The sequence below is a fragment of the Apiospora kogelbergensis genome, assembly GCF_038363985.1.
Source record: "Apiospora kogelbergensis strain CBS 113332 chromosome Unknown utg000017l_segment0_segment0, whole genome shotgun sequence".
Lineage (NCBI taxonomy): Eukaryota > Fungi > Ascomycota > Sordariomycetes > Amphisphaeriales > Apiosporaceae > Apiospora > Apiospora kogelbergensis.
In genome coordinates, this window is record NW_027117434.1 from 92,962 (window position 1) to 117,087 (window position 24,126).

General features: G+C 52.0%; 7 protein-coding genes across 7 annotated transcripts; 4 read left to right on the top strand and 3 right to left on the bottom strand.

Annotated features, from left to right (window-relative positions):
• Nucleotides 1–1,457: 1,457 nt before the first annotated feature.
• Nucleotides 1,458–2,857, bottom strand: PG998_014975 (uncharacterized protein; the record flags this gene model as incomplete). Its single annotated transcript, XM_066881791.1, has 2 exons — nt 1,458–2,791; nt 2,854–2,857. 2 exons carry the CDS (start codon nt 2,855–2,857, stop codon nt 1,458–1,460), a joined length of 1,338 nt encoding a protein of 445 aa, XP_066723186.1.
• Nucleotides 2,858–8,085: 5,228 nt separating this feature from the next.
• PG998_014976 (uncharacterized protein) lies at nt 8,086–9,723 on the bottom strand (the record flags this gene model as incomplete). Its single annotated transcript, XM_066881792.1, has 2 exons — nt 8,086–9,082; nt 9,137–9,723. The coding sequence occupies 2 exons, from the start codon at nt 9,721–9,723 to the stop codon at nt 8,086–8,088; spliced, it is 1,584 nt and encodes a 527-aa protein (XP_066723187.1).
• Nucleotides 9,724–11,354: 1,631 nt separating this feature from the next.
• PG998_014977 (uncharacterized protein) lies at nt 11,355–11,574 on the top strand (the record flags this gene model as incomplete). The annotated part of the gene is made up of 2 exons (XM_066881793.1): nt 11,355–11,516; nt 11,545–11,574. 2 exons carry the CDS (start codon nt 11,355–11,357, stop codon nt 11,572–11,574), a joined length of 192 nt encoding a protein of 63 aa, XP_066723188.1.
• Nucleotides 11,575–13,662: 2,088 nt separating this feature from the next.
• On the top strand, nt 13,663–14,754 carry PG998_014978 (quinone oxidoreductase; the record flags this gene model as incomplete). Its single annotated transcript, XM_066881794.1, has 1 exon — nt 13,663–14,754. One exon carries the CDS (start codon nt 13,663–13,665, stop codon nt 14,752–14,754), a length of 1,092 nt encoding a protein of 363 aa, XP_066723189.1.
• Nucleotides 14,755–14,950: 196 nt separating this feature from the next.
• Nucleotides 14,951–16,083, bottom strand: PG998_014979 (uncharacterized protein; the record flags this gene model as incomplete). The annotated part of the gene is made up of 3 exons (XM_066881795.1): nt 14,951–15,277; nt 15,646–15,945; nt 15,994–16,083. 3 exons carry the CDS (start codon nt 16,081–16,083, stop codon nt 14,951–14,953), a joined length of 717 nt encoding a protein of 238 aa, XP_066723190.1.
• A 2,135-nt stretch (nt 16,084–18,218) lies between these two features.
• On the top strand, nt 18,219–18,497 carry PG998_014980 (uncharacterized protein; the record flags this gene model as incomplete). The annotated part of the gene is made up of 2 exons (XM_066881796.1): nt 18,219–18,286; nt 18,320–18,497. The coding sequence occupies 2 exons, from the start codon at nt 18,219–18,221 to the stop codon at nt 18,495–18,497; spliced, it is 246 nt and encodes an 81-aa protein (XP_066723191.1).
• Nucleotides 18,498–19,119: 622 nt separating this feature from the next.
• Nucleotides 19,120–20,399, top strand: PG998_014981 (uncharacterized protein; the record flags this gene model as incomplete). The annotated part of the gene is made up of 6 exons (XM_066881797.1): nt 19,120–19,168; nt 19,226–19,340; nt 19,433–19,553; nt 19,614–19,702; nt 19,782–20,032; nt 20,140–20,399. The coding sequence occupies 6 exons, from the start codon at nt 19,120–19,122 to the stop codon at nt 20,397–20,399; spliced, it is 885 nt and encodes a 294-aa protein (XP_066723192.1).
• Between the last annotated feature and the right edge of the window lie 3,727 nt (nt 20,400–24,126).

Sequence of the window (24,126 nt, forward strand, 5' to 3'; positions counted from 1 at the left end):
CGGTCTCATCTCGGCAGACGATCTTGATGCGTTAGGGTTACCTGGGGTCCATGGTCACGGCGCGGCATCGCCAGTCCTTCTGTTCTCCCGTCGCTCGCATCTCCTTCTCGATGGCAGCTCGAACCGTTCCGGCGGTCACGCTGGATCGTTTCTCGTCCTCCATCCGGGATGTGTCGATAGTGCAGTACAAGGTGTCGGTAAACGTGGAAGGCGTCGTGTTCATCGAGGTAAGTATGCGTACGTTACTCGGCTAGCTCGTCGGGGGCGTGCGTGCGACCTGCGCGTAAGAAGCCTGAGGGCTCGTCTGGGCGCTGCCGGCGAGGGCCGCGCTGTTCCTGAGTTCTTCCAACTGCTGGGTGACATTTTGAAGCTCGGCGGTGAGCTGCTGGATGATTGCCTGCTGGTTGTTGATGATCTCTTTCAGGTCTCGGACCTCGTTACGAGAATTGGCCACGAGCTCGTAGATGCGCTGCAGCACCTCCGGTCCAATGACTCCATTGTTGCTCGAACTTGTCTCTGCTCCATTGTCGCCTTCATTCGAGAGTAGCGCCTCGCGTGCTTTGGCGCTGGGCTTCGCCCGCTTCGCTCGTTTGACCGACGTCGCGATAGAGTTTGGCGCGTCCACCACGATCTCCATCTCTGCACGGTCCTCCATTGTCGCGTCGGACGCCCGCCGCCTTTTCATCAACTCCCCTCTCAGTAATGGAATAACAAATAATTGAACAAAGATAAAATAAAGGTTCCCACACGATCTCGCGTCTTTTACAGTCCGCAGGTGCATCCGTCCTCTCTCCACTCTTTGATAGTTTCCGTTTTAGACCTTTTTGCAGGGGTAGCTTCATCCGCCTTGGCCTGCTTCTTCCTGCCCTTCTCGCCATCCCAGTTCGGCCGGAATTGTAGGTCCCGGTCGAAATTGAGGTCATGGCATAGCCTATGGTTGTTGGGGATCTTGTCGATGTCCAACTCGCTCAATTTGGCATTCGTTACCAGCGGACTTGCATTGTGCGATCTGTACAAGTCTGTCAACGGGTTCCCTGAAGTCATTCCAGGGTGGTGGTTGTCTGGGTAGACTGGCTCAGCTTCTTTGCTTCCAGGCACGATGGCTCTGCTCTCGGCTCCAGACCCCTGGTCTCACGTGCACCTAGACTAGATGCCGGGCGTTGTCGTGGTTTGTTTCCTCCCATTCTGTTACCAATAACTTGGTCACTTGTTTCGCTAGGTCTTGCAGGGAACTAATCCATAGCCTCACTTATGGGCAGAGCGAATTCCTGGACAAAGCACGACGTCAGCATCAGGCTATATAAGCTGCAATTTCGGATAGTATAACGAGGGGAACCTTCGTCCTGGTGCTGTCAAAAATGAAGCGATCTTCCCTGCTGTACCTAATCGCCCACTTTGTTTGGCCATAAAAGTACGTTGCTGGTTTCCAGGTTCCTGTCTTCAATCATAATCAGCACTTACGGTACGAGTTCCTTAGATCTCGATTCTTTGCAAGCCCGGCCTGTGGCATCGTGTCTGTGGTTAATATAGACATCCCGTTTACCGCTTTTAGACACTTCGTCCCTTAGACTCGCAGCAATACCGTTGCGAGGTTCGGGTATCCGCATTACAGTCGTGTCGTTCATTGAGTTCCAAGGCTGTGTCCCCACGAGTGTTTGCTCATCACTGGATTGACTCTGCCCAGTATGTGCATCGATCTCGGTTATCTCATTGTCCGCGGCTGCCTCAACTCCTGCGAGCAGCGAATGCGGGGAATCATTTTCCTGCTTAACTTGGGCTGCTGGTAAGGCTGATGCTGGCGAGTTTAGTTCTGCTATTTGTGAATTGCTTGGAAAAGGGTGGACACCGCCCAATACTTCTAATAGTACGTGAGGTGAAGACGCAATCGGAGGGGCAGGCGTTTGCAGTGGCGAAATAAGAAGGGGGTCCTGTTTTGGCGATGGATCAGTCTTGTGTACTGGGGACTCGTCGACAACCGCTGGCTCTATGGGCGTCAAATTAGAGCAGCTCATGCTTGGTTTCCCATATGCTAGAGGACCAGTCTTCTCAACCGCCGGATGCAGGCGATCATTATGCTGCTCCACCTCTTCTTCCTTGGACTTGGTTGGTAGAACTTTCCTCTTTTTCACTGGACACAACCGATTATTTTCTTGTTCTTCTTTGACTTGCTCGAGGTTGAGCGTATGTGCTGAGCTATGGGGAGGCGTCAGGCGCGTTGAAGTACCGGCCGCAGAAGACTCATGGTGCTCCCACAGACTCTGAGCTGTGACTACCTTCCCATCAATGGCCACTTGCTTTAGGTATTGCTTCCATTGAGGCTTCAAAGCTCCTTCACAGTCATAAAGTGGAACTTCTTTCAGGACTCTTGCCCAGCGACTTATGACTTGTTCTGATTCCTCCTTGCTGACTTCGAACCACTCCTGATGACTCTTGCCCCCACAATATGGTCCCTTACATCGCCTTTCTGTATGCCACTCCTTGATCAGCTCATAGGGCGTAAGTGTCTCGGCTCGTTGTGCAAATGGAACATTGTTCTTGTGGAACAACAAGTTCGGTACGTATCCGCACTTGGCCCAATGGCTGAGGCGCACTTCAACGCTGCGTGCTTTCCATCCAATCTTCACATGCCCAGAAGAAGAAGAGCGGCCAAACATGTATAGAGAGCCTGTCTCAAAGTCTCGCTTGACAAGATCTTCGAGAATTTTGCATAAAACGGTATCTTCGGGGCCGGGGTCTCTCACATGCGGGCGAAACACGGAGAGCGGGGTATAGTGACTGAACACAGTCGAACCTGTGGTGGTACCAGAAGATGTGTTCGGCTCTTCGCTGCGGAGTGCGTAACGTGGGAGATACTCATGGGGTCGAAGCTCAATTTCAATCTCAGATTTCCATCTTTCGATCAGTGGTGTCAAGAGCTCTGCGTCCTCAATGCGGTCACGATGTTTGGCATTCTTAAACTTGCAACACAGACAGCGAATGTATTCTGTAAGCAAATCGATGTCGACTTCCTCGGATGCAGGGTTAATGATGTCTCGACGAAGAGCAACCGCGCGTTGAGTATCACTTGCAGTCGCTGCACATCTGCTTCCCTTCTTGGTAAAATAAATGCATTGGAGATTCGAGGATGATGGATCGTGCTAATAAAATGATGTGAGCCATGGCAATGTTAGGAATAAGTCATGATTAAGTCGGCTATCGATAACAAATGCACAGTTCCTTACGACAGAGTTCGTGGGCTCTGCAACTTCATGGACAGATGCACAGGAACATGAGTTGATTTATGGTTATGCCCCCGTGTTATTCGAGGAGTGTTTCGGGCAAAGCCTGGACTGGTGTCTTCCGGTCTTGCTGAAGGAGGTGAAGGAAATTCTCCAGACGCTTGTCCCACCTTGCGACCGAGTTTACCTTGATGAGGGGCTCAATGTGGAATTGATCATGCAGCAGTTCTACATAGGGTCCGCCGATCTTGAGAAACTCGCATTGTGGCTTGCAGGCGTGCTCAAAGCCCATTGTGCTCCTGTGAGGGACGAGCTTGTGGACGAGATGTACAACGAGCTGACAAACAGCAACCGGAGAAACGACATAGAGGGTTTGGTCCAGGGTCTGCGTAGTCTCTTGAGCTTGTTGGAATGGATGAAGCTCGACATTGCAAACCATGAGATTCGTTATCTGAAACCTACTCTGATCGAGGATACTGTGAACTTCGAAAAGCATTTCTTCTACATGGAGATCCAAAGCGGCAAGCTCGACCCTCTTGCAGCACAGCAGTGGTTTGCCATAGCCTCCCATGATATCTGCCCCAGTCCCGGGTCGATGTCGGCTTTCGGCGATATGGCAGTGTTTTTCGAGGCATTGTCCAGGTTGATCCTGCCTTCAAGCTCCGAGCAACTCCCCAAAACGTTCCTCCTTGACGAGAAGCGAATAGCCAAGCTGAGCACCGACGTGCTTGACCACATCCACTTGGAAATATGCATGCGTTTGCACGACGAACTAGAGAGTATACCGCAACCTTGGAGGAACAAACTCTCTCATCCCCACACCCCGCCTCTAAGGTCTATTTCAGACGCTCCGGGCACCAGTTCTTCGAGTAGCAACAAACACGCGGCTAATTTGAGATCCAATAGTAGCGCTTGTTCGGGACCATCAAGTCTACTCTTCTTAACAGCCAAATCAACCAGATTGCCTCCCCACTCATTGAGGAATATGTCTGTTAAAGTTCGGGCAGCGGCGGCAGACACGATAACAAAATCCAAAGATCTCTACAATTCCGTCGTGGCCTTGCTGCAGGTCAACCCAACCCGCGCCAGGTCGACTCGGTTATTGGAGGAGACAAAGGACTATTTGACACCCGAGATCTCCCGCTTCACGGATGCGCCTTACTACGGACTTCTCACATTCGAAGAAGAGCTTGAGCGACGTCTCTGCCAGTCTAATTCGCAACACTTCCAAGACGTCGAAGCTCATATTTACAGCCGTCTCGTCGCCGAGCTTCAAGAACGTGTCAGGGAACTCACACCCCTTGGAAGTCTCGGTCTCTTTTCAGTAGCCGTAGGTATCCGTGTCTACGGGCTCGGTGAAGACTGGGATGATGGATCGAAGGATCACTCTATGTATCGTGACGCAATGAGGATCTCGGCACAAGACGCCCGCGAGGATGGTAGCATAGAGGACATGGCCGCCAGGCTAGCGCATATAGACCTTCTCCATTGGAGAGTGTGGTCTCCGTTAGTCTACCTTGGTGGTTACAACGATACAGAGATGACCGATGCTTTGGGAGTTTGAGACGTACCCAAGTGCTTGCTACTTCCGACGATCGCGTCAGCGACCCTAGGACCTCAATTTCCTCATAATGACCCGGCCAGCTTGCTACTGTTCCCTGCCCAGTCAGTTCAAACAAATTCCGAAGTTGCCTATGTTATCTTTATGAATGAAGTTGCTTTACGCTACGTTCTGCAGCGCTGAACGGTTTCTTTGAGTTTTGCCACTAAAGCCACCTGAATTGAAGGACCAACACCTCCGAAGCCTTAGGGACTCGGTTATTCACGCCACTCAGATATGATTCCCTCAACTACTCGAACTCATCCAAGTAATGGCCAATTCTCGTCCGGGCCTCTCGTTAGCCATTCCAGTGGCATCATCGTCCGCTCGTCGCTTCGCCGTATTGTAGTGTCAGATAGGTTCCTCTACATGTTTTGCCAAGTCTAGCACATTCCCAATCGAGTTGCACACCGCAAGCTCTGCATGCACGCTGGCGTTGATGGATCGATTCGAGCATTAGCGATAGTGAACTGTCTTGCCGTAACCTGTAGGGCCATTGATCCATGGAGGCTAGCATTTTCGGATGGAAAATAGGGCGACTCCCGATGTCGAAAGGCAGCGTAGCTCAAGATTCAGTCACAGGTGCAAGGCAAACTCCTTGACTAGCGTTATGGCATAAGGAGTTCGGAGATGATGCACGTGGCCAAGCGTCGAGGTCTTTTCTTATTGCACCTGTGCCTTTTAGTATCGGGGCAGCTGATTCAAGGAGAGCGTCTTACGCCCGTTTTCCTTTTCCAGTTCCATTAATATCCGTTGCGAATGAACTAGGTATGATAGGATATTGATTCTCTGATCCTGCGCGGAGGGCGTCATCGCTAGAAGAAAGGCTAGTACGAGTTCGTCTAGCGACCAAGCTAGGGTCCTTCGCATTATCTGGCGGTACTAAGTTACGTGGCGTAGCGACCATGCTTTTGAAATGCTGTGACAACACACTGAATATCGCATCCCGAACGGTCCATTCACCTTCACCTTGCTTGACATAGCTCCTTGAAACTTAGCAAGGCAATGGTAATGCGACCGTCCATACCACTGCGGCTACGTAATGTAATACGACGTGATTTGGTTAATGGCGGCTGTGCACCATTGGTCTTGCATCTTGTCTATTAGTGTGGCTGGGACTGCCGTGTGGTGGTACGCGATGAATGAGAATCTACGTCTGAATTGACTAGAAGCAATCGAGAGTTGCCAAATAACGAGAAGGGTAAGCAAATATATCTTACACATCAACGATGTAGACAAGAAAGTAGTTTACCAATAGTCCCCAACTTGATCGAACGGTTTTGCATGTTGTTGCGCAGAGGTCCAGCCAGCCCTTACAAGTGGGCTAGGCAGATCTTCCTACGGGTACTTCCACTGAAAACCCTATTCTTCTCCTTGTTTCCGTCCGCTTCGTACAACCACTTTTCCTTGGCTTTTTCATTCCCTACGACTAAGTTACTGGCCTTTCATCAAAAGCTGCTTCTAGTTTGTGCATGGTAGAGGTTGCGCTGTATGAAAGGATTGGCGAGTACACAGCCATCTGTAAAGTAGCCCCCGTGCTGCAGGGCTCTCGTTCGGTCTGCCTTCAGGTAGTAGTGGCTCAACAGTGCTTTCGACAGTGGAACCTACCGCACCATTCGGCACACTAAGATCTTCGTCACGGCAGCGCCTGCAGCCCGCGACCGATAAATCCGCCAAACATCATCGTGCTGATCCTCGTTGCTTACCACCTTAGCATGGGTATCACATTTGGACTAATGGACAAAGCAAACCTTTGGGACGCAGGTACTGTATACCCTACGAAACCTGATGCAGTCCGATTCGATGAAATGCTCTTTTACCTTCCCCTCCACACAAGCAAGCCAAAGGGTTAAAGGTATCCCATGGCAATCTTGATGCTCCGCTGTGTGCAGTACAACCCTCTAAGTTGCAAGGACTTCACTGAAAGAAGCGAACTTAAAGATTGTACTTCGAGTTCAAAGATTAACTACCTGGGAGACGTAATAATCAATCTAGTGATTTGCCCTACGGCTGAATCATGAGATGCTGCGAAAGGAGCGGATTAAGCAGATAATAACAGGTGCGGTAGCGGATATAGCGCCAATACACTGTTCAACATAAGTTACGGGTGTATCGGTCTGATATCCTAAATATAAGGGGATAGAGGACCTTGGACAGGCTTGAAACTGCCAAACTTATCGGCATAGCAGCGACGGCCCCTCTAAAGGAATAAGATGAGCGGCTACATCATGAATGAGCAGTGAACTCAAGTGTGCAGCGCAGGGCGTCAGTCATTGGTTGTGCTATGGAACTAAGCGGCCTAGCTGAGGGACTCTCTAGAGTGTTACAGGTGCTTGTGATCTAGCCACACAACTTCAGGCCTGAACGATAGGAAGTTCGCAAGCATTACAAGGGATATATACGGGCAATGGCGCATCCTTAGGTTTTGGTGGAAAGCCTGGGGTTGTTGTATAAATGCAATCTTGCCTGGTCGGCTCGATAGAATCCAGTTCAAATTGGCTGATTGTCCCAAGTTATCGCGTCAAATCGACAATAACGATCCTTGCACCTAAACCGTCTACTTTAAAAGACGACTGTGGTGGGTCCCTCCCGTACATCATATGCAGTTTATTATGAAGTCCCCGTCGCATTTGGGCTCGGGTTCGCTGAGCAGGAAGCAGAGTTAACATCGCTTCTCGCTTATGAAGTTCATCCAGATCCAAGTCAACATCCCCTTTTGCGGATACTAGATCAAGACTGCCATCGAACAGTCCATTATACGTCAACCTGAAGCTATAATATTCATGAAGCCGTTTTAAATAGATAGGATCAATGATGCCGCCTAGTTTCATGTTGTCACAAACCCTCGAACTTATAGTCCAAGCAGAGACCAGGGACGGCGCACTTCGGATTTAGAAGATCATGCAGTCTGTCTTGTCAGACAATGGCACACTACGGAAGTGTCAGCGACGGCATTGAGTGCAGCGCACGCAGCCTCCGAGCCTGGCACACACTACAACGTATTGCTGGAGAATGGCGCCGAGTCGGTGGAGGACAAAATACCATATCCAGCCAACCTCAGACATCTAACACAACGATAGGTAGCGCTGACACATAGTACAGTAATAGATATCGTGATCGGATAGCTGATTGTAATTCAAACTCGTAATCCTCAGGGGATCTTTAATTAAAACCTTACGGTTCAACCTTGCAAATTGAGAGACTTGTAAGAAATCCTTCCATCAATACTATACTCTGTTCACACCAAAGTAGTCCGCTTTCAAAGTCTCACGAACCGTTTGAACCTTCTCCCGATCCTTCGGATAAAAAAGCTGCCGCCCTCTTGTTACCAGTAATTACGTTTCCATCTCCACAGCCCTTAGCAGCTTCCGACGTTGAGCCTTTCCTCCTATTGACTCCCCGTGTGATTCGATGTCGACCAACACCCGGAGCGGTGTTCTCCTCCTTGAGTGCGGCCTCAACGTGAGCATCACTGAGAACTAACCCCCCACTGAGAGATTCAAAATCTTCCAGGTCGGTCAGCATAAACCCTGGCCAGACAACGACCTTGATCTCGGCAGGCTCAGCCTCCTTTGCCGTATCGAGATAGGTTACGCGTGGGCTCCCAGTTCTACCATTCTGCGAACCTGTTCTAGTGCCAGACTGCCCAGTTTGGGGCCTGCCGTCGTTGGTGTGGGTAGGCAAAGGAAGCAGTAACCATTTGACGTCGTAGTCGTCCTGGAAGACCGGCTCGACGCGCTGACGATAGCGCTGTAGCTCTGCCCAGCCTTTGTATGCCTGTTTGCAGAGGCCCTCGAGGGCTACCATGAAATTCGAATTGTTGTCTTTTGGAACTAGAGGGATACAGTAGGAGGCAATGCGCTTCACAGCACTCCCCACCCGCGCTTTGCCATTCTCCTTCTGCCGGTCCGGAAGAAGGGCGACAAGTTCCGCCCGCAGGTGCTGCTCCCGTGGGGCGTCTTCGTCGATGATATCGTCCAGTAGAGCGCAAATCTCGTTGTTTTGCTTGAGGAGGTAGTTGGGTTGGAAAACCTGTTCCACCAGGATGCTCGACATGATAGACAGAAGGGCGCCAATGCGCACGTGCTTCGCGACGGGAGAGTTGGCCACAGGGAGAGGGATGCGACGATGGTTGACGGTGGTGTATGAACGAATCGTGTCCCATAGGTCGGTATTGGAAAGAACATCTTCATCCACATTGCCGCCACAATACGAAGTTATGAGATTGTAGGCAGAATTCCGGATGCCTTCGAGCCATTTAGAGCTGTTCAATCGGAATTAGCATCAATTAAGAGGGATCAGAGGCTCTCACGCTTACATGGGTATCGGGTTGGCCTCTTTGGGCTCCGGCTTGAATGATTCAAGTAGGTTGAACTTGATTGTCAGGTTCTGGAGGTTCTCTTCGGCTTCCGTGAGCTGTTTGGTCGCCTCAGCGACGCGACCTTCAGCTGCAAGAGCTCGCGTGGCTTCTAGCTTGGCCTTTGAATTGGCTCCCTGAACATCGGCCTCGCTTTTTTTGAGTGCCTTCTGAAGTCTCGTCATCTCCACTCCGTTTGCGTCGAGTTCCTGTCGTTGGGCCGAAATCTTCTTATTGGCTTCTTCTTCGGTTCTTTGGAGCTCTCCTATTCTTTTCTCCGCCTTCTCCAGTTTCACATTGGAGGCTGTGGTGAGACTCTTCTCTTCGGCGAGGCTGGCTTCAAGCTCTCCTATGCTCTTCCGGTCTTGCTTCCTCGCAATGGAAAGTTCCCTAACATCAGCATCAAGTTTGGAGTTGTCCTGTATCAAACCATCTAGGTATTTGAATTCATCATTGGCAGCAAGAGACGAGATATCTCTGACTACGGCACACACAGCTTGATGTGACCTTTCTGCCTCAATCGGTTTCACTTGCAGTGTTGCCGACATGGTGCCGATAGTGACCTGAGGGAGTGCCAGAGAACACGATTGTGTCAGGAAAAGTGAAGAGTAGATTGGAAAGTCAGGTTAAAACGGGATGGAATCCGAAGAACGTGCGAGGAGCCTGGCTACTTCCGACGGATGGCAAAGACTCGACAGCTTCGAGACTTTATAGACGAAGGCCAGCTACTCAATCCCATGCGCTGCCAACGGAGCTGCAACTTGAGAACTCCGTAGCTCCTATCGAAGCTGGAGCTTCAGACTGAAGAGTGCCTTGGGAGCGCCTTGGGAGCGCCTTGGGAGCGCCTTGGGAGTGCCTTGTGCAATCATCCTGCCACCGCGTAGCGATGCAGTCCGTATGCTGCACCCTTGAATGAACCATTCACTATCGCAATCGGCACGCCATCTCGGATGCAAGTCGTTGACCGGTCGACCATTCGGCTACGATCCTGATTGGAGTAATTGCATACCGGAGGCCGAAAAAGAGCAGGCCGACAAGCGGAAGTGCTCGAGTTCCGATTATAATGGATGGCGGGTAGGTCGGCCTTGCACATAATACCATATGATTGGGTGAAACGGCAGCATGAGGGTCGGTCGAGAGGCGTCCACGTCGATGCGCAGCTGCAGCTTGACGAGACGTGGTTCAAAGACTGCGATGCGACGATAGACCAATTGACCGGTGGAGAAGACAGCCAATGGTCGATGCGGACCGACGCGTGATAAGAACGCTCGCATCGCCAAAAACTCTAGGCGTCCGGGGTTGCCTGATGATGGGCATGAACCCCAAATCGCCCCTGGATTACCCCACGCAGTTCATTTCGGTCAGAGATTCTGCCGCCCTAAGCTATCCAGACGCTCACGCTGTTTTGGCGTGTCGCATTGAGTGGAAGATTGGAGCAGGGCGCGTATGGTGCGGCAGAAGTCAATTCAACTCCCGTAGTGGCTTGTCTCCAATTTTGCGAGGCTCTTGCAGCTTTATGGTACCTAACGCGTGAGGTTGGCAACGCAACAATGCAGATTGTGTGACTTGCAGCGACGATGATTTGATGGCGAATTGGTTCACGAATCTCGAGGTGTCAGCGAGTGACACGCTGCAAAGCGCACTCGCAAGTTTCGTTCTTTCAAGCATGTTAAGGGCGTACGTGTGTGTTCAGAGCTAGTTGCTCGCTCATCGCCGCAGACTTTCTATGCCCTGCCCGATTGCCGATCGGGCGCCATGGTGGCGCCCGACGCACCCGCCCGATGTAGAAGCCTGTTCTAGGTAGTGCATCATCGAATCGGCAGCACACGCACAAATGAGGAACTTCTTGCTCGACTGAGATGGCCTCGTTATACATGCTAGACTCGGCGGAGTGTGAACGCCTCTTTTCTAGGGCAGGACGCCCGGCAGGAACAGTTGAGCCAAGTGTTGCGAAGTTGGCTGGTTGCAGGGCTGATTGAGGAGCTAGAAGCTCCTCCGCTGCTTCTTGGATCGTCAGCACCTCAGTCAGGTGGTGAGAGCAAGAAGTTGGAAAAGGCGCCGATACGGAAGGGCGTCACCTCATCGCCACACCCGGCCATCTGACAGATCATCTCAACCCACCAAAGCCTTGGACGTCGGCACGGTGTGGTGCCTGGTGCCGGACGAAGGCGATCGCCTGATGGAGATGGGTTTCGAGGAGCTGAAGATGATTGCCGGCAAGGTCCGAGAAGAGGGCCTAAAGACCAAGAACGAGGACGGGGTGCTGCTGGACCAGCTGCTGCAGCGCAGAGTCACGGCGTCCAAGTCGGATCTTGGCGCCGCCGAAGTCAACAACAATTCTGTCTTTTCCGCGCCCGTCCAACAAGCAGACCTACACCATCCCTGCCGCCAAGTCGTGACTGATGACGCTACTTGCTCTTCCCAAATCCACCTTTGGCCAAAGCCCCGATTCTTAATTCAAACAGTGTGGTTTTTGTGGGATGTGTCAGATGGAAGGTATCGGTACCTTGGAGGCCGATGATCCGACCAGGACCCACTAAGAGAAATATGTACTGGAACTACCGCGTTGTACCACAGACAGACAGTTCAACTAGACACAACCAATCACGCGTCTGACAGTACCCCCCAAAATCGGTGTCCACTTTTGTCCATGTGCAGCTACATAATATATTGCTAGGAAAGACGTTATGGCAAGCGTCGCACTGATGAGGGCTCTCTACGAGAACCGGAACAGTACAGATCTAATATTTTCAGCGCTAAAAGAACAAGAGGAACTGAGCATTTCGACCTCTCCAGGGTCACACTGGCCGTTACTAGGGGATTGAATCAAGGAAGCCGATTTGGACTCAGCGCCTCTTAAACTAGCGCTGAGGCGACGGCCGCCAATGCCAATCAACCATTTCGCGGAGCCCAAACTGTCTCGACCTACAACTTCTCCCAAGCATCCCTGGTTACGCCTACGCAACCCAAACAGATATGCAGTATGTGCGCCCAGTTACGAAGCATGGCAATTGCGCTGATTGGTTTCAGGGGTCGATTTTGAGCTGGCACGCACGCCGGCAATGCCCTACGCTGGGTATACTTTACGCCGGTTATAAAGCCTAAACGCAGGGCACGCGTGATACGCATCTCACCAGAGTTTTGAACGGGGCTGTCTGGGCGTCCATTAGTGCTGCGTGGATCCTTACAGGAGCGTAAAATGGTTAAGCTGCGGTAGGGCAGATGTAGACCTTAGGATGTAGATCCACCCATTTTATGTTGCTGTGAACGTCCAGGCCTTGTATGGGTCAGGTCTAGAGGGAACCATTGCTGCTGGACAGTCTTCCCCTTGTATATCACCAGTGGAGGCAGAGCGTTGCCAGTTGCCGAGATACACGCGAGAAGGGATGTCCAAGCACGAGATCCAGGCTGTTTCTTTCGGATTAGACGGGTCTCAGATGATCCAAGGACAAGACCATTCGACCTCTACCATCCAGAATACCAGTCTCGTCCATATTGTATCGGTTGGCAGCTTTAATGACCTTGATCTCCGGCATGGCGAGATGGTTGAACCAATGCCTGATAATATCAGTTGTGGCTCCATTAATGCGCTGAGAATCGATTGCTCTGCTTCTCTGTGCCTTGATTGATGGATTTATCTTAATAATAGACTATACCCAGCTCTTCCCAAGAGGCTGGGAGTCTCCATTGATCTGAATGATGCGCTCAGCGAAATCCTTCAGTTGTTGATGAGTTAGTGGAAGACCTAGCTCAGCCTGGATGCGAACCTGTTCCGCCAGATGGCTCTCTTGGGCCGGAAAAAGCCTCTGGAGATCGGTCCACGCTATGCTAAACAAGACAAAGCTACAGACTTGAGTAACGCGACCACACATCGCCAGTTCTTCTTGATCGATGATGGAATCTATTCAGAGAAAACCCCAGTGTTTGGCGCATGGAGGCCAAGGGTGGTGATTGGTTTGGGCGCATCCCCCATCCCACCCTGGAAGCATCGTCAGGTTGGGCTAACTGGAATGGACGGAGCAGGCCAGCCAGATGTTACGCTAACGCCTGGGATCTTTTTAACATGCATCCCAATGTCGTGGCACGCATCCATAGCGGAGTTTCCTTTCGCTTCTCCCCCTACAGTCGGGAAGTTGGGTGGATGGTGATGTAGTACAGCATGCAAGTCCGAAGGGCCGAGTCTCCTGGGCAATTGTACTGCAGGTTTCGCGGCATAACGGCATACTTTGGCGGTGGGCTTGTTTTTGTCACCCACTTGCGTGGACTGGACCTATCTCGGCAATTGGAATAGTGGACTAACCCATAGTAATACACAGTTATGATCTCATAAGAACGTCACGGCAGCAGGATTCAGAAATATAAATAATTGTATCCCGACTTGCAGTTTGATTGTCCGTTTAAATGTTTTGACTCTAAACACCACAGAAACTCATTTTATTTACCCGGCTATACTTGGAAGAAACACGCCCCCTTCAACAACCAACACGATGCACGCCATCGGGGTCTCACAATACGGCCCTCCCGACAACCTACAGTCCCGGGAGATTCCGAGGCCTTCGACACCAACGGGACGTCAGATGCGCATCGAGACTAAAGCCGTGTCGGTCAACCCGATCGACATCAAGGTGCGCGGCGGGACCTACGACGACCCACCGGACTACTATGAGCGTGTGCGGGGCCTCACCAAGGGCGAAGAGCCCAACTTCCACGTCATGGGCTATGACGGCGCGGGCGTGGTGCGTGAGGTCGGGCCCGACGTGCGGCACTTCAAGGTCGGCGACGAGGTGTACTACCTCGGCAACCCCGTCTTGCAGGGCAGCTACGCCGAAGAGCAGCTGGTCGACGAGCGCCACATGGGCCACAAGCCGCGCTCGCTCGACTTCGTCCAGGCCGCCGCCATGCCACTCACCTACGCCACCGCCTACGAGGGGCTCGTGGACCGGCTGGGCATCCAGCCCGGAAGAGAAGGCCGCCATTATCATCATCAACGGCGGCGGCGGCATGGGCGCCATCGCGTCGCAGATCGCACGGCGCGTCCTGAAGCTGCCCGTCGTCATCACGACGGCGTCGCGGCCCGAGACCGAGTCCTTCTCGCGCGACGTCGGCGGTGCCACCCATGTCGTCAACCATCGCGACGACATCGTGCGGCAGATCCGCGCGCTGGACCTGCCCGGCGACATGCCCTCAAATACGCCTTCATCACGTCGCGCACGGAGCAGTACCTCAGGCCCATCGCGGACCTGCTGGCACCCTTCGGCCGCATGTGCAGCATCGTGCAGGCGCGCTTCGACATGTACGGCACGCAGTGCATGAGCAAGTCACTGACCTTCTCGTGGTGCTGGCTCGCCACGGGCGCGTACCATGGCTACGTCAACGACCAGGAGGAGAAGCACCGCGAGTGGTACGAAAAGCTGGCGTCGCTGCTCGACGACGGCACCATCAAGTGCCACCTTACCCAGCGCAAGCGGCTCACCCTCGAAAACATTCGCGAGGCACACAAGCAAACCGAGGCCGGCAAGGGTATCGGGAAGACGGCGCTTGGAGTCGACGAGCCTGGGGACCACCCAGTTTTCCAATAAGTTGTAGCTATGAAAGGTTAGACCACGGGTTCAACAAGCTTGGCGGGGGTATGGGCACAGCAGATGCTCGCATGATATCGAATCTCTTATAAGATAACAGCCTGTAACTGGAGGAAATATTGTTTAATGAATTTTCTCCTTGATTATAGAAGTACGGGCAGTGTAATACGAAAAGAAGCGCTTTATCGTCAAGTGGTTACGGCCCTTCGGCAAGTAGGCCTACTGTTGAGCGCTCGCCGATGCAAGGAGAGGCTGAGCAGACTTCTGAGCAGACTGCGCAGCCTGGGCGAAAAGAGTAGCGACCTTGGCTGGCATGCTCAGAAAAGGCGAGTGGCTGAACTTCAGGCTGTCGGTGAAGGAACAGGCGGGGGAAGGCGGATTGGAACCGCTTCTGGGCGGCAAGCGGGTTGGCCTGGTCCTCCTCGGCGAAGATGTAGCCCATCTCGAAGCCCGAGGCCCGCAGCTCAAAGACGACTCCGTCGTTGGACGACTTGACGCTCTGCGGATGAAGCTGGGCTCTCACCTTTTCGGCCAGACTCGAATCCACGTCGCCGTAGAATACGTCGACCAGGTTTTCGGAACCTTTAGGACAGATGAAGTTGCCTAGAATTATATCTATTTCATGGGGGACCTGGCCCGCTAGTCACGCTAATGCGCCATTGCTACTTTTATGACTCTGCACTCCAGTAGGCCAACAGGTGCGGGCAACTATGGACTGGGTTCGCAGCGCTCGGCCTGTCGAGAGATGTAATGGCAGCTGCGAAATTTGACTCGGTGCCTGAAGCCAAAAGACAGCCGTGCCGCCATCTATTCTCCAAAGAACAAGAGACAACGCAGGGTGGAGTACAAAGAGGGAGGAAACCGCACACCCATAAGCAATGAGAAGATTACCATGGGCTGCCCACACAGGGTAGCTGCACCAAAGCGTCTTCCATAGACTTCTCTAAAGAACGATCTCATCAACGTCTGTGCTAAGTTCTTGTCCAGTTCGTGAAGATGACAGACACACGTGGCACCACCTCGTAGCATGCTAGCATTTGCTTCCGTGATATAAGCAGGTGGGCTTCTTTGCACACCGGCCTTCCATCGTCGGAGCAGGCAGTCCAGGATCTCCACGCTCTCCTCCACTGTAGCCGTGTATTGTCTGCGAACCCAAGCCTTGTAATCGTGGGGGCCCTTCTTGCCGGGAACCTACCACCCGCGGCCGTAGATTTCGTACGCGCGAAGTACGCCCTTTACCTGTCCGAATTTCAAGGTGTCGTTAATGGCTTCCATGGTCTCGTTCTGTTTCTCAAGTGCTATGAGTAAGTGAGTATGCATCTGGCTCATTGTGAGATAGGGTGGGAGGTCAAATTGCCGGTTAAGGCCTCCTGCCATACCCGGTTTCTGAATTGTAGCGCGAATCAATGTGGCGGGTCAGCGAAGAGACATCGTGAACTTCTCCGAACGATCCCGCAGCACACAGCCATCATCTACACGGATGGCTCTTTCGACGCCCGAGGAAACACAACGAGGTCCGCAGCGGGCCTCTGTTCCTTCACTCCGCACACGAGAGCAGCCAAATGCTACTCCTGGAATCTGGGCCCAGGCCTCCTGATTGCCGACGCAGAGCTCACATACATACACAAAGCCCTGCGAATTGCCCGATCGTGGAACGCTCCCTGCTACATCTTTACCGACAGCCAGGCTGCGCTCCGTCAAACGCAAGGAACTAGCCATCTAGCGAGGCAAGTGAACAGCATTGCAGAATCTCTCCAGTACCCTGTCCAGCTCCACTGGTGTCCGGCGCACTGTGGGATCTGGGGCAACGAGATAGCCGACAAGCTAGCGAAGAAGGGGCTTCAGAAGCCCCTCTCACGAATAGCGTTCTTTTCACTAACATGCGTGGAAGGGGAGCTCTGCTTTCGTTTCTACGGGAAACAAAGCTTCCCTTTTGTTAACTACAACGAACAGGCTGTGCATGGACAGCAAGTTGAGCGATGGAACTTCTGGATTTGGACTCTCCTGGATTTAGAGGAGTAAGCCCTCATCAGGGCTAGTTTTGTCATAATGTCTGTCATAGCTAGATAGCTGCATACGGACAATAAACTTGATTAAAAAAAAGGACCTAATCCTCTCGTTTCTGACACAGATTCAACGTCCCCTATTGGTGTCCCATCTGGTAGATACGGGTTGTTTTAGCGGCAGCCACCTACAGTCCGCACAGCATCTGGCAGCGTCTTCTTGGAAGCTGCTTAGGCTGGCGATGGCTCGATTCCAGTTCATGGGAAGCTTTGAAGTGGCCCTTATCTCCCTTCACTATGCAACTTGAGCACATAATTTCTGGACCCTTCTGCCAGTGTCACGGCTCCAGGATCTATTCCTGCATCTATGCCCCCTCTTCGCCTCCTGGGCCATGTTTGTCCCTCCCTCTCTTTCCTCTTTTTTCTCCCTTGCTTCCCTCTCGCCCCCTTTCTCGATCCGCTCGCCCCCCTCTCGCCCATTCCTTCGCCCTCTCTCGTCTCTCTCCCTTCCACTTCCCCTTGCTCTCTCTCTCACTCTCCTTCCACTTCCCCTCGCTCTCTCTCACTCTCCTTCGCTTCCCATCTCCTCGTGCTGCCACTACGCTTACCTACTTTACGCTCATTGTCTCGGCTCCGCCGCCCGGGCGTAAATAAATTGTGTGTATCACGCCATCTTTGTGTGATACTCTTCAGTGATACCCCCTCGCTCAAACCCCCCGATGGCATCTGCCGAAGCCCAAAGGAGATGCTCATTTCCTTCCGAGAGCCTGCAGAAGGTACAACAAATTAACACGAATGTTGCTTTGGGAGACTACCAAAAGCAACTAGACGCATTTCTTGAAGATACACAGGTACGGCTGCCACATCGCTAGTAGCACTGCTTTTTCTCTAACGAGACGAGAGAGGGTGGACGAAATCTAGTTATACGCCGTTGCAAGGTACACACACACACAATTTATTAACGCCCGGGCGGCGAAGCCGAAACGGCAACTGACGCTAAGCTACTGTACATTCATGAGTCGCTTCCTTGTCACCCAAAGCCCTTGAATGTCCCGTTTTCAGTTGGTCACTCCATTACCGTCAGCACGTTCCTGTTCGGGGTCCCGTGTTAGTAATGTCTCCTGGCAGGCCAGCTTGAAGGCCCTTTCTCCAAGTGTCCAGCATCCTATCCTCGGCAGCTGAAGCGGCGCCTGCAGTCTGAGGCACGGGTCAGTTAGCAGTGGCAGAATAGGTTAGTAGATAGCCCTAGGGTGTACCCCTTTGGATTGATGGGTATGCATCCAGTCGGCCCGTGGCCATGGCAAATCGTATCGTTGCTCGGACAGCCTCCACAAATAATTGTCATAGCGGCGCTTTCAGAGCTCTACGCTCGACACCGGCCTCCTCACAAAGATCCCGGAGTCCGTGTCCGCTACCCAGACGGCGGCCTTGCCGCTGGGAATCAGTACCGCCGCCACCGCCATGTTACCGAAGAACGCCATGGCGCTGCTCCTGACCGGCACCCCATCTGCAGCCCAAAACAAGGACTAGTACGATAAGAAGTTACTTCTTATCTGGGGCAGCTGCGACATCCAGCTCGCCGCCATGGCGGGTTTCGACGTGGCCACGACGGCCAGCACGCGCAACCAGGACTGCTACTTGAACCTCGGTATAATGTGGGTCTTCGACGACGGCAACGAGAACGTCAAGCCGGCCGGCGGAAGTGTGCTCGCCGAGGCTTATCTTTGGCTTTCAATATAAACAAGTTCAAGTTAAACCTGAATGACGCCGAAGAAAAACACTGGAATAACAAAATACTATAGTTGCAATTTCTAGTTCATTGGATTGATCCATCTCCTCAGATCTGCGTCTCAGACTGATTTGCTTAAAGCGGGTCCGGACTGCTTCCCTAGCACACATCCGCTTCGTCAATTCCGCATTGGCCATGTTTCTCTGGCGTAGAAATACCGTTCTTGGTCAAGCGTGACCACTAAGGAGTTAGTAGTTTCACTAATGCACATGCTAGATGCTACTCGGTCAGAGCGGCACGGCATTGATCTCAAGCTGCTCCTGCAATTTAGTCTAGAGCCTGTCAATCACACTGCAGAACAAAGATTCAATCAAGCGTCGGTCAAGGTGATTCTTTGCCTCGAACAAACGCTCGTCATTATCATCAACGAACGAAACATACAAATATACCGCAAGCAAGCATCGCCGTGCCCCCAAGTTATTTCGAGCCATGCGTTATTAGTGAGAATCAACATCTGGGATCGCATCTTCAAAAGTTAACGAATCACCTTCGAGGCTCCATCTTTTTCCTTCGTTCAAACTTCATCGGCGTACCAAAGGGAACCCAACGACTACCACGAGCCGACGGAGAATCATGTCGGTCACTTCCAAGACCGACTACCAGGTAGCCTCACTGGCGGCGGGTTTTCGCTAGGTTTCGGCATTCTGACGGTCTGGGAGGTATGGAAGCAGACGAGGAGGAACAAAAAACCCTCTCCGGAGCACCTACATCTGGATGCTCTGGGGCGAGATTGTCGCCAATCTGGTTCTTGGCGTCCTCGCTTATCTCTTCCTCAACGACAACATCCACGCGGGGTGAGTTTCCCTCGCCGCCGCAGCGCCACAGACGCGCATGGGAACGCATTCAGGCGAACAACATCACTGACCGGGCCTTACTCGAACTCTAGGGTGCCCATCTTCTTCGTAATTCTGGTTTGCTGGGTGTTTGAGATACAGCTTCTGATGCAAATCATTGTCAATCGGATTGCCGTAATCTCGGAAACACCCAAGACGGTCAGTTACATCAGAGTACGATGCAGCACATCCGATGTCATCATGTGTACTGTTTGACTTACTTGGCTCGTGCAGTGGGGTACCGTGGGCATCATCTCGTCCATCAACATAGCTGTTTTCATCATCTTCATTCCTGCGCATTTGGAGCACCCGCTAACTAAAGCGTGAGTTACATTTACTCCACATGGATTTCACCAAGTTTGTATTTATAATATAATTATATACTGACGCGACCTCCTACAGATTCGTTGAGGCTAACAAGTACTGGGATAAGATATCCAAGTTTTTGATTTGCTTTATCGACGTCGGCCTGAACTGGTACTTCCTTTGTATTGTCAAGCAGCGTCTCGTGAAGTACTATGGGTTGAAGAAATACGCCCCGCTGGCAGCCTTCAACGCGAAGCTTATGGTCTTATCGGTCGGCATGGACATCCTGCTCATCGGCCTCATGTTCCTTCCGAACCAGACCGTCTTTATCCAATTTCACCCCCGTCGTCTACATTGTCAAGCTCAACATCGAGATGGCCATGGCGAACCTTATCCGCAAGCTGGCGCAGAGCGGGCACGGAGACGACATGCCCGACTCCGGCGGCGGCAGCAGTCACCCTTACGGGTACGGCACCGACAATTTCCGGAGGGCATAACCAGGATCGCGAGCTCACGACCTACACGCGCACCATCGACAACAAGGGGCCGTCACGGCCCAACTCGAGCGCCGGTTCGGACGACAGCAGCTTCGTCGGCGGCACCCAGAAGACCATGAATTACAACGTCACAATAGAGGACGCGCCCAACGCAGCAACGCGCAAGCAGCCGGTCATGAAGTCGTTGTCCAACTCCCCGAGGACGAGATCTCGCTAGCGTACCATGCTGGACCCCATGTTGTGTAGGCAAGGCGATCTTACAAATGCTGAGTTGTGGGAGTGCAGAGTCAGAAGAGTAGCAATGGCGCACTAGCGTGCGGGGCCAGGTTCCTAGAAAGCAGCGTAAAGCTGGTTCGCGACCCCACGCCATTAGGGCCAACTGCTCAATCTTCTTGTTGCGCAAGAACTATCCTCATCAAGACACGCCGAAGAGAAGCTGGGCCCGAGATCCATCTTGCCACTATGGGCTGTGGAACCAGATCAGCAGCTCCTTAGCGACATTCGCTCGACATGGCTGCCTTTCTTTCTCCAATGCCCATATCGAATGACCTGCAGCTTCCCTAGGGACGAACTGGTCTACGCGCAACTATGGCAGCCAAGACCAGAAAATGCCTACGAGACGCCTCGAGCTCTCGATGGATGCAGTTGAAAGAGGGGACGCCCCTGGGTAATTCTGGTTCCGTTGTAAATCGACCAGTACGCTGGAAACGGTACAAGCGGAGCGTTGAGAATTCCAGACTACTGGCAAATGAGTACCAGCCACAAGTGGATCACGATCAACAATGGCACGTCGAAGCTGGCGCCGGTATGCTCCATCCGCTCTGGGTTTGCTGCTGCTTACTGGCTTTCATAGTGGCGCAGTACAGTGTCAAAACTGTTAGCCAGGATCCAGAATGGGTGGAAAGACTAGTAATGAACAGCTCTCGTCGCTTCCATACCTGTAGTATCGCTCTGCAAACGAAGCTGTTACGATGCTAAGTTTTTGGCCAGGGGTTAGAGCGTTTTCTAGTTCTACTGGAGTTTAGAACGAGCTGACCAAGCGCTGAGTCCAATATGTAAACTATCCATGCCGAAGACCTTCTAGGATTTAGGGCCTACCGCAGTAAACATGTTAATAATTGAGGGTGTATGATTGCAACTTGGGCCATGAGTGTTGTGAAGCCAGTAATTTGAAAAGGAAAAGGTGGCGGATTAGGTGCAGGACGGTGCTTGCTGACCATATCGGTTCGTCCAATGAGATCTATCTTGGGTATGACTTCTGACTTGTCCTAGAACAGCATATTGGTGTGAAAATTGATGCATCCGAGATTCGCTTGATCACCTCCGAAAAGGATGCATACGGTTGGCAGCGACTGCCGGAGGCCGAGCCTCTCTTTTGCGAAACATCTAAGCGATCATTCAGTGGGAGCATACACAAGAATATGTGAAGGTGTCGGGCGCACGTTTGAAGCTGTGGTTTCACCACATTACAATGGTGAGGAAGTCCACACAGCATTGGAGTAAGAGAAGTGGAAATCCCTACGTTTGGAGCAGAATATAATCAGCTGATACGTCACAGAAGACCTCGGGTGATGGTACTTTCACATCACGAACCAACAGCTTGGCAGGAAAGATCGATCGGCTAGAGTCAGAGTTGCGGGGTTGCAATGAGTCACTCCAAGTCGAGCGACATGCTCGTGAGAAGGTTGACAATGAACTGGTGAATATGAGAAAGGACTATGAAAACCAACGAGTGAAGCTGGATGAAGCAATCTCAATATCGGTACAGCTAGAGCTCGTGAATGCGAGATACGAAGAAAAGGTACTAAGCATTAGAAAGGCCCTAGAAGAATAACAATACATTGCAAATAAGATGTCTTCTAGACAGCACCGAATCATCGGGTCACCCTTCCATTTCGAGGGAGAGCCGGGCGCCAGCGTCGGTGTGGATCGCTCTGTCGTGCTGAGTGCGAAACCGACCCCGAGTATAATGCAGTAGCGCCTACTGGCACGGCAGGCGCCCAATATGTGGCCGTATACGACATCCCTAGCGATGACGGCGGCATTTGTCATTCTCAACAGTTCCGCAAGGCGAGAAGAGTCAGAGGCAGCTATTTGCAGGTATCCTATCTTCTTTGGCTAGGGGAAAGCGGAGCTGCCTCGTCAAAGAAGCTAACGTGGTTCACCACTCAGCCGCGCGTATCACTTAACCGCGCACTTCTACCACTTCTCATCCCTTTATAATAAAATATCTCAACCAGAACGCCTTAAATTCAACTAAATCAATCGCTATCTAGCTCACTACCTAATTCAATATAAATTCCACAAGTCCTTGCAATATGACCCGTCATACTCACAATTGCTACAGCGCTGCCCACCTATCGCCTGCCGTTTTGACGGACCCCCATTGTCACCTTTATCAGTCGCTGGACGCTTGCCCTTTGCCTTCTCATTGTATAGCTTTTGAGATTCATCAATAACAAGGGCTCCTCCAAGCTGTATACGCGACCTTTTAGCTCTCCGGCGCTTAGAAAGGGCTAGATTAGCCTCTCGAAGAATCTTGACTTCGTTGCGTAAAAGGGTTACTTCGTGTACAACTGCCGGCATACCCTTCGCCATCTGGTCTACAGCATCTAAAATAGGTGTTGGAGAGCTTCCTTGATGGTAGAGACTCTACTTTTAATAAAAGTAGAGTGGCGGACAGTCTGCTGGGGGTTGGATGGTGTCTGGGGTTGTAAAGTGCCGGCCGTTCCCGGACGTGACGGGCTAGGTGTGGGCGTACGGAGACGCACATCTAGCTTGCTAATTACCTCGTCCGGATAGTGAGGTACTCGGCCAGATGCGCTGAATCCAGACTTCATTTTGTTTTCCGTGAAAACAGCAAAATGCGCGGCCTTGAAGGCGATAGAGAACTCCAGCTTCGTAATATGGTTAATCGAGGCTTTAATAAAACAGCTCGATTTCCTTCGAATACGCGCATTTAATGGCGAATAAAGTGCCACATCTAGTGGCTGGAGTAGTTGAGATGAATGGGGAGGCATATAATGGTGATAATGTCGTTGTTCTTGCAGTAGGCCTCGAATTCGGCCGAAATATGGCTCTCGTGGCCGTCGAGAATCAAGAGGCGGTATCGACCCTTCCTATGCCCTTTTGGTATGCTTGTTGAAGTGTTCGACCCGGTCCAGGCCCGTCTCATTATCGGTCCAGTCGTTTGGGAGTCGGTTTGATCACCCAATCGCGCGGTAAGTCGCATTCGTGCGCTCAGCTCGAGATGTGATATTTTCCCGAACGATCAAGAACGGCGGGATGCACCAGCCTTGCGAATTGATGCATTCGATTGCCGCTGACCATTCCCGATTGCCAGGCTGGACCGAATTCGCCTTCCCACGCCGATCGGCGCGTATTACGACGAGTGTTGACCCGATTATGCCCATTATGAAGCCGGTCTCGTCGAATTGTACATATCTTCATCGAGGATGCCGTATTTGGCCTTAATATTCGCGACCAGTCCAAACCAGCCGAAATAACACCTGGATCTTCACAAAGAGCCCTCTGGTAATCGATATTTCCGATTCATTTTAGTTTGGAGGTCCGGGTTACGGTCGATAAAGCGCCTGACCCAGTGCTTGCCGACGCGCTCGCCCCCGCGCGACTCTGATAGAAGATCGGCCATATCTTCTACACCAGCGACATTGGGGGCATTCCTCGGGCCCATGTCGATTATATAATTTCGAAGCACCTCTTCTTCAATTGGATTCAATTTATGGCGTGGGTGTCGGGTTTCGCGTCGAGGTTGAGAGCCGTGGATTCGGTCGCGTAAAGTCGATTCAGGGACGTCGTAAAGTTTGCAGCTGCCCTTTAGCATATTTTTAGATCCATTGTGTGTCGCTTGAATAGCTAAAACGATCCGATCTTCTCGACATTGATTTCGCATTATGGTGGTAATGTGGTTAGCGTCGAAGTTC